Here is a 9,945-nt window from a genome sequence, read left to right on the forward strand (position 1 = left end):
TGAGTTATTATTGGTTTAATGTTTTTTTTAAATTTAATATAAAAGTGTATTTGATAGCTGAAAATTGTCTTCCAGAAAATATTTGTTCTAATTTTCCTGTGTTTGATAGCTATAATTGGTTTTACGAAAAATATTTTTCAGTGTTTGATAGTTGTAATTGATTTTTCCAATGTAATTCATTTTTCTAGTTCCTTTGCATTTTCTGTAAATTGTTTTACTATATGATTTTACGTAAGATATTTTCCTAACTTTTTACTTCAGAATATAAGTACTAAAAGAAATATTATTTTACACATTTAATATTAAATTAATATTTTAATATCATTTTAATAAAAATATTCATTATTAAAATATTTAATATACATATAATATAATTTTAATAATATTATATTTTTAATATTATATTAATATATACTCATATATATTATAATAATATATGATATTATATTTTTAAATAAATTATTAATATTTATCTATTTTTTTATAATATAATATTATCAAATTATTAATAATGAATAGTATTAATTTATATATTTAATATTAATATAATAATTTAGTATTATGTTAATAAAATACTAATAATTAAAAATAAGGTTGTTCAAATGGTTAATTCAACCACTTATCGAATTGAATTATTGTTAATCGAATAAACCAAACTTTTTTCTTTAATCGTTAATCGAATCATTTTTTTGAAAATATTGATCGAACCAAATTTTATTTATTTTATATAAATTATTTTTTATAAATTAATTATAGTGTATCAAACAATTAATAAAAATAATTTACACAAAATCATTAAAACACCGTAAAATAACTTACGTTAAAATAGTTGTTCAATCGTTTGTCCATATATGACCAACTCCTCTATTTATTTAACTTGCCTTATATACTTTTATGACAATGTTTTTATTTATTTATTAGCTCGTCTATATAATTATATAAGCAATAAATCATAATCATAATTATTTGTACACATTTCTATTTTATATTATTTTAAATTTTCTATTTTTTAAACTTTTTTAATTCTTAACGTATTATAGATACGAATTTATTCGGAAATAATATTTCATTTATATTTGAAGATCTAATTTTTTTTAAATATTTATTATACTCGCTTTTAATCCAAGTGCAAATTTAAAGGTTGCAAAATAACTGGTATTTAGATTAACATAGCAGTAAACATTGAAAGAGCTTTTATTTTTTTATTAATCTCGAATATATGTTTTAAAGACTCTCAACCATTTAACAATAAACGCTTAAATACTATACAGTCTCTGGTATTCAAACCTAAGACCTCTAGAAATAAAAATCATCATTTCAACCACTGAGATAGCTTGGTTCGCACGTTACGACGACTCTTTTCAAGCCAAACTTGTTCACCAAGACAACATTTTTTTCCCTGTATATTTAACCAAGCAAAACCAAGCACAGGATGAACCCCACAAATACATCACAAACACTGTTAACTGATAAACATTTTGTACAAGAAGCATGTCTTCCTGTGCTTCTCAACAAGGCTCAATTGGAGCCATGTAAAGGATGAATCTCCTCTGGATCAGATGCATTTCCCAGCACACTCCCCATCTGAATCGAAACCGAAGGGCTTTCCTCCGGGTTCACTTCAGCTGCAGCCTGACTAGTAGCTTTTAAGCCTTTCCTTTTCTTTGCCTTCTGTGCCCAACCGACAAGGCCTATTTGCACATGCTCATCGAATATCGCCTTCTTGAACGAGCTCCCCATCTTCGATCAAATGGGACGTGTAAATCGGAGTTTCGAATATGAAATCGAAGTTCATAGTTATAAGAAACTCAACTAACCTGTGTGACAATAGCATAAAGTGGCAATGTGCTAAAACTGCAGAGTGCCTGAACGAAAACCCTGAAGAAACCAACAAAAGAGTGAACAAAATGAACCAAGAGCTCATAATAAGTTAAACCAAATGGTCATTGATTGTTAGTTTATTACCCTATAACAAGCCTAGGAACGATATAACGAACTTGACCCATTACGCAGGAATCAAAGCCATATTGAACCTACAGATGAAGAAAGTGTCATTATGTGGTTCATACGGCAGAATAGTGAAGTAAAATATAGGCTTTACCCAAATCCAAAAGAAGAAAGCAATCTCGAACGCATTTTGGAAGAGGGTAAAATGGATCAAGAAGAGGACGATGCGAGGCCTGTTGAACCAAAAGTGATCGTCCGATGGTTGGACCACTAATTCCCCTTCAATGGCTACATGTCTCTCGGCAACCTCTTGAGCCAACTGGGTAATTACATGCTCAAGCTTGGTGCCCACGGCAAGTAAAAGCTGGAAACAAATGAATCGAGTTAAAAAGGAAATGTAGAATGCAAACAAAATTAAATTTTTAATGTCAATGAATTTATCTCAAGTTTCAATGGTTGTCTCTCTCCTTGTTTATGTCTTCTAATAAATCTGTTAGTGACATTATTATCAGTATCAATCTTTATTTGTAGGATGAGATTCTATCATTCCATTGATTAGTTATGTTACATGGACTCTTTGTTTTCCCTAAAGTACGATTCCGACACCGGCGTCCGAGACATATTCGAGCATGATATAAGGAATGGGAAACTACTCACAATGACAGGAATGAAAGCAAGCCAGAAATAAGCATGCCAGCCTGCAGAAGAAAATTGAGAAAATGTCATCATTGCACGGTAATTTATTTTTCATACATTACATTTGAAAGATTTAGTTTAACACCATAAAACATAGTTTAACATGATAATGCTGGCAATGGTCAATGGTCTTACGTACCGTTAACATTCAACAACAAGAAGATGACCACAAAAACCCAGAGATACCAACTGCAAACAAAATGATAAAATCAAGATGAACAAGCATGGCTCGAAGTAGGAACATAACCATTCGCCATGTGCAAGAAGTACTAAACTTGCCTGATACCGACAACATGCTTAAAATCATCTTCTAAGGCTCGTATCATGTATTTGTGAAAATTAAACTTGGGATTCCCTCTGCAATGCATCTGCAATACAAATAATATGTGTTTGATAATTGGATATCTGAATTACATTTTAACTATATGAAAGTTGTTCGATTGTTTCACCGAAAACATACCATTATGAAGCCTAGTCTTAGTGTCACGTAATCTGATTTGGTCACAGACGCGGAGAATTGCTTAAAAAATGAATGCTGTAAGAAAACAAAGAAGATTTCTTTGAGGTTCAATCAATATTGCTTCGTATCGGATGTCTTTTTTAGTGTTCAAAATTATGAACTAGTATGTGCATATTTCATGCCAATTCTTACATAAGACGAGCAGGGGCCATCGTTGGCAAAAACGATAAAGGAATTTTGGAACCAACCCCTTCCATTAAGTTCAACTGTTGGTGAATGGCAAAAAAAGCAGTATCATAATGAAATAGAAGCTTACCAACCACCCTAGCACAATCGAATCTTTGCCAAAACCCCGGAAATGCTCTTTGATAAAAGTATGCTGTTGGACATTCAACACTGCAATAACACAGCACACAAGTTGGAAGAAGCATGGAGAAAAATGAAAGTAGCACACCCTCTTTAGAGAGACTATTATAAGAAGGTGTTCATCAAGGGTTTCTTCTTTGGTCCTATTTTGTGCATGGTCCTTAGTGCTTACCTTGCTTTGAATCATAATTTTCTTTTGCAATTGAATCTTCCCAACGTTTCCATAGGCGTATCTACATGAAATAAAACAATATAAAAAAACTAATCTTTTTATGAGAAGCTGAGAACAAACAAAGAAATAAACTGCAACCAGAAAAGAGGTTGGAGAATAAGCAAAAGAACCATATTAGACTGCTTACCTTTAGCCCTCCAATAGAAACTGTGAGAACACAGAATACCACATGAACAATGGCGAGGACAAAGATAAATATATGCAGATGATGGAGTGCTTCAACAGTCAACAAAGGTGCCTTGCCCTGAAGCACAAAAATACAGAAACAATAAGTAAATTAATCAAAGAGTTGGTCATTTTTAATTGAAAAAATTGAGCCAAAACCTGCAGAACCGCCATTAAATAAGATGCATAGGACCCTATTCAAATCCTACATACATTTCCTACACTACAAATGTCTCAGTCCTAACCATGAAAAAAGTTTCACTAATTCTTTGTTTCCCTTATATGTTACCTTCTTAGCACAATATCCCAGATGAGAAGAGGCAGATTCTTCAGCAAGTAGGTGCCTGGTGCTACCAGCTAGGGTCGAAGCAAAGTACGTTTGAAAATGTGATGTTGTTTCACTATTGGAGCCCTTCCCTGTTGCTTTATTTTCTTCAAGTTTACAAGGAAGCATGTGAGTTAATGTATCCTTAGATACACAGATTTTAGCAATTGCACCTTGAAATACTGTCAGCAATAGTGATATGAACCCCATGAGCATCAACTCTGCCAAATAAAATGAAGAAGACATTTCAATGCTACAATTTATAAAAATAGCCCAAAAAAGGTAAGCAAATTTCACATCCATGCACATGTAGTCATAAAAAAAAATATGGAGTAACTTTTTTTCCCTTATAAAAGCTCAAAGGATCAAAAATGATCTACCCTTTAACCCTTCCGATCAAATTTAAATCAAAAATGAAAAATTGTAGAGTAAGAAAGAGATGGGTTACCTTCTTTAACTTTGGAAAGAGCCTCATAGAGTGGTTTCTGATGTTTCTTCTTCAAAACAACCCCGGCAACATGAAGCAACCGTTCCATAGCCAAAGAAATGGCAACAATCACAGTGCAAACTACAGCAACAATCCATGTTGGCGTAAACTCCAACGTTGCCCCTTCTTCACCTCCAGCCATTTTCTCTCCAAACTTTCGTATTCACTCAAATTGTCTGCAAAATCTTTGGTCTTCTGCAAAGTGTTCGACGAATGTCTCACTCAGAACTCGAAAACCATATATATACTCCATGCTCATCAAACGTAGAATCATAGTAAAAGTTCAAACTTGGATTCAACCAAAGCGAAACTATAGTTGCATATAAAACATCAAACAAATTGAACATCATAGAAAAGTTGCATCTAAAAAGAGCTGGAATTTACAAAGATTGAACATGTAGTGTTTTCACCTGATGGATACGTGAACTTCACTAGCATACAAAGAGAAAAGATCGTCAGTCCAAAAAAGCCACCATAAAAGAGAAGCGATTTTCTGTGGGTGGGACACCAGTAGAGCTCAAACAGAGCTGTGATTCTTACTAATTGTAAAAGATTCCCAAAGGCCAGCTCTATCTTCTACACTTAAATAGTATATCAGTTCTTTTTTAAATGTGTTTGAACTCGTCGACTTTAAAAGATTATTAAATGCTCTATTTTTAGTTTTTTTTTAATTTTCCGCAGTATATATATTTTTTAATAGAACCAACTAAATTTATTCAAAATAAAAATATCATACAGCCACAATCATAAATTAAACACATAAATAGGAAAACTTATTATAATCATTGAAATAAAATTAATAACTTAAGATTACATAAAGATCATACAAGAAAGATTAAAAAAAACTCAAACAAAGATAGATATAAATATATATGATCGCATGAGCAAACAAACCACAAAAAGAAATCAAGTTATTGAAAGACCATCGACAAATCGCAAACGATGTGAAAAGTTATCCACAAATGCAAATCAGATATCTAAATCCAATCCAAGGGTTTAAAACAGGGAAGATCACAAGATATCAGATAAGCGTCATCTTCATCAGTCGTGACGATTTCAAATCAATCTTCAGAAAAAGATAAATAAAATACAACCAAAGAACCGAAAAACATGCCAAAAAAATATAAAAACAAGTGTCATAAAGGCATATGAAAATGTACAACACAAGCAGCAGATGAAACGTGTAACACGATAGACTTATTGAAAATAAAAAAAAATATACAATATTAAAAATAAAAAGAACATAGAAATACCGACAGTCAACAACTAACATTAAAGTTAGTACTGTCACCGATCAAGACGAAAAGAAAAAAAGAAAAATAAACGACACACCAATAAAAGAAAACTATTATCCATAATATATTAAATATATTAGATTTGGTTACGTTTATAATCTACAATTTATATCTTTAATTTATAATATCTTTTATTTTATAAGAAACTCGAGTCTTGGAAGAAGCTTTTAAATTTGGTTGAAATATCTTTTATTTTCAATGTAATTAACTTAATATTTAAAAAGTAATTTTTAAAAACAATTCTTGATCCATTATCTCTTTTAAACATCAACAAGACAACAATTATATTGAGAAAATGTTACTATACAAATCAAGAAAAAATAATACATAAGTTAAACTATAAATAAATTAAAAGATAAAAAGAAATTAGAGGTCTTGTATTTTTGGGGGGAAATTAAAGTAGTCTTCATATTATTTTTTTTCTCAACGTGGTTTTTCAACTCAATGTGTCATTTTGTCTAACGATTTTCATCTTTTGACCGTTACGGTGTTGATGTGATAGTTCACATTGTTGACGTAGTGGTACACGGTACTGATATGACAGTCCATCTGACATGTTTGAATTATCAATTTAGCTTATCTGACAAGTTATCTGTCACGTTATCAACTATTATTGACTGTCACGTGAATATCGTGAACCGTCAAATCAATATTATAACATTAATTTTTTTTAAAAGTACAAAGGACCTTTTTGTCAAATTGAAATAGAAGGAAAATTAACCGTTAAGCCTGAAATAAATTAAAATAAAAATGTAGCCCCTGTTTTATTCGTATATTTATGTAGGCCGTGTTTTCATAGGGTATGCATATGCAAGAATTTATTATAGTGAATAAATTTTTTTTTTTTTGGGATAATTTATAGGGAATAAAATTGGTGGGGGGTATTTAGTATTTTATTTATGGAAAATGAGGTATTTGTCCTCTTGTAATTTAGTAACAACAGTTGAGTGTTCTATTTTTAGTTTTATTACAAAGATAGCACCAAATAAAGCCTAAGATGTTAATATTGAAACACTACAACCAAGGAGAGGACAGATGGGGCCATGCCTTTGGTTCATTTAAGATATAATTTTACATACTTTTAAGGGTAAATTATACTATTCCTCGTTGAACTATACTCTTTCTTCTATTTTACTCACTGCACTTTCAGTTTTATTATAATTTTCGTATGATGTGATACTTTTTATTATTATTTAATTAAAATAAAAACAGAAGATGGTCGGATCCCATCTTCGACCATTGTCGACCGACGTTGATGGTGGTCGTTTGGTCCCAAATTTCATGGGTAGGTTATGACAAAATGGAGGTCGGATTTGAACTCATGGTGTCGAGGCAAAGCGACCCATTGAATTTGGGTCCGAACAACCACCATCTACGGTAGTCGACAGCGATCGACGGTGGTGTTCGACCACCTTCTATTTTTATTTTATATTTTAACTTATTTTATATTAAATAATAATAAAAATGACACGTCATATGAAAATAATTCAGAGTGATCAGGAGTAATTTGAAAGTTCAGTGAATAAATTAGGAAAATTGAAAGTACAGTGAATAAAATAGGAGAGAGTATAGTTTAGTAATGAATGATGCAATTTATCTTATTTATAAATGTGGTGAACCTCTATTTAGACGAAGTCTGATGCGTGCTTTTGAATTGATAGTGTTGAAATGAGAAGAGGTAAATTGCGAGTTGTTTAAAATTACCTTGATCAATATTTGAATCATATGGATTAGATTCGTGTTAGAACTCGATTCAAGTTCTTAACAAATCGAAGCAAAGCAAGTTATTTGATGCTAAACTTGGAAATCTCTGACGTCTGCATATTGTCACTTAAACTCATATTCTTTTCTAGAACATTTTAATTTCTAACGTTTTATTCTTTTGTCGAAATAGCTCATGTTGAATGAAAATTATTAATCAACTAACTATTAATAATTGTTATTGATGTGACATTTTCATGTGAGTTTAATTACTGACGTGAGACATACTATGTCACTAAAGTAACGTTGGAATGTGTCACGTCATCCAAAATCATAATATATCATATGATATATCATAAGTGGTGACGTGTCATGCGTCACATCAATTAAACACATAAAAATATCATATCGACAATATATATTAATCATTAGTTAACTAATTGTTTATATTCGATATGAATTATTTAAAAAAATAAAAGTTTATGTATTGAGATAGTCTCATTCCTACCACCACCATCTCCCTTGAACATGTCTTCTTCCTCGAGGTTTAGACTAAGCCTTCATTTTAAGAATGAGAGTTTGATCGTCTTTATTAAAACTATCCGTTGTTTTCAATGCCGTTGTTACATCGTATAATTTATGTTTTAAATTTATACTTTAATATTATTATAAATCATGAACCGAGCCAGATTCTGTATGGGGAAATACCGATTTAAAGTTCAATTCTACAATTTCCCAATTTTATTTATTTATTTTAGTGAGTAAATATATCACAATTGGAGTTGTTTCACATTTGAAGTCAACTTCTATTTCAAGAATAAAATCCTTTGTCACCGACTCTTATACTCACAAATTCATATTAAAAAATGTTTTTATTTTATTAATTCCTTTTAAATAAAAAAATTTAAAAGGATAAACTACAAACTATGATCAATAAAGTGTGGACGAGTTTTAGTTCTGGCTTCTAAAGTTTTAAAAGTTATATTTTGGTCATTAAAACGTGGATAGATAACAAATAATCACTCAAATGTTAATTGTCGTCCATGTTGTGGTTCATTAATAAAAATGGTTAATATCTAATTTAAAGCCTAAACTATAACTACACTATCAATTTTACCCTAAAAACTTCTCAACTCCGAAATTTTAAAAGACTATATCTTCCTCATCTAACCCATCATCAACAATTTTGTTTTCATTTCTCCTCGGATTTTTAATAAATCTATCATTTTCTTAATTGATACATTGTATAAATAAAAAAAAAAGTATGGTACCATTTACTAATTTAGTCGACTTGAATTCAACTAAAATTAATTTTATTATATAAAAAATATTTACAATTGGTTAAAAATATAAACGTCGACCACTAATATTTTAGCATTATCATGAATTATGAACTTGCCGAATCCTATATGGGGAGGAATCGAAATAAATTTTAAATCCTTCTATTACTAAGTCTAACTTCAATTCTTCACTCTATCAATTTTATTTATTTATTTATTTTAGTTAGTAAATATGTCAAAATTTGAGTTATTTCACATTTAAAGTTAACTTGTATTAAAAGAAATAAATCCCTTCTATTTTAATAGTAAATTTTTAAAAGCGGAAATTACAATTATAATTGCTAATGTTTGGATGGGTTTTTATTTTTGTCACTAAAGTTTTTAAAGTCGCATTTTGTTGACTAAAAAATAGCTTTTGAAACAACTAACATAAAAATCCATCCAAACTTTAGTGACCATTGTTGTAGTTTACCGTTTTTATAAACCATACACTTCTCAAATCTAAAAAGTATAATAGTACAAGATTCAACATACTTGATATTTTTGTTGACTATCATAAAACTTATTCAAATAGCACGTGATGCACGACTAACTATGGTGTCATTTTTTAATACTCATTTATATTTTAAAATTAAGAACTTGTGTTTTCCTTAGTGGAGTAAGCATAATTTATTTGACCCAATCAATTACTCTAAAATAATATACTCGCGTAAACATAGATGGATCGAGGGGAAATGCTCACGTGGGGCACCTTAATATAAGCCTAAAATAAGGCGTAACCGATTTTATTATTATTTTAAATAAGAAAACCTGTAAAAAATGATCGAAAACATTATTATTTATATCGGTTTTGTTATTATTATTATTATTATTAATTACCGATATAGGTGAAGCGGTAGAAAAACCCGGTAAAAATGACCGAAAACATTATTTTTTTTACCGATTTTTTCTACCGCGTTTATCTATATCGGTAATTAGAACCGATCAAAAT

The 9,945-nt window shown here is 30.2% G+C and overlaps 1 protein-coding gene across 1 annotated transcript; it reads right to left on the bottom strand.

Annotated features, from left to right (window-relative positions):
* Positions 1–1,258: 1,258 nt before the first annotated feature.
* Positions 1,259–5,262, bottom strand: LOC120208288 (MLO-like protein 1). Its single transcript, XM_039207598.1, has 14 exons — positions 5,089–5,262; positions 4,640–4,873; positions 4,156–4,412; positions 3,829–3,945; positions 3,642–3,702; positions 3,420–3,499; positions 3,104–3,178; positions 2,923–3,011; positions 2,783–2,832; positions 2,605–2,645; positions 2,102–2,311; positions 1,966–2,033; positions 1,818–1,878; positions 1,259–1,740 (listed from the first exon to the last, which is right to left on the bottom strand). The coding sequence occupies exons 2-14, from the start codon at positions 4,818–4,820 to the stop codon at positions 1,519–1,521; spliced, it is 1,512 nt and encodes a 503-aa protein (XP_039063529.1). The 5' UTR covers positions 4,821–4,873; positions 5,089–5,262; the 3' UTR covers positions 1,259–1,518.
* Between the last annotated feature and the right edge of the window lie 4,683 nt (positions 5,263–9,945).

The sequence above is a fragment of the Hibiscus syriacus genome, unplaced genomic scaffold (genome assembly GCF_006381635.1).
Source record: "Hibiscus syriacus cultivar Baekdansim isolate YM2019G1 unplaced genomic scaffold, ASM638163v2 tig00016115_pilon, whole genome shotgun sequence".
In the NCBI taxonomy this organism is placed as follows: domain Eukaryota; kingdom Viridiplantae; phylum Streptophyta; class Magnoliopsida; order Malvales; family Malvaceae; genus Hibiscus; species Hibiscus syriacus.

Coding starts and splice junctions, on each gene's coding strand:
- LOC120208288 (XM_039207598.1), bottom strand. CDS start 4,820: ATGGCTGGAGGTGAAGAAGGGGCAACGTTGGAGTTTACGCCAACATGG. Junction 3,179..3,419: donor CGATTGTGCTAGGGTGGTTG/GTAAGCTTCTAT, acceptor GTTTTCTTACAG/CATTCATTTTTTAAGCAATT. Junction 2,646..2,782: donor CTTGTTGTTGAATGTTAACG/GTACGTAAGACC, acceptor TTTCTTCTGCAG/GCTGGCATGCTTATTTCTGG.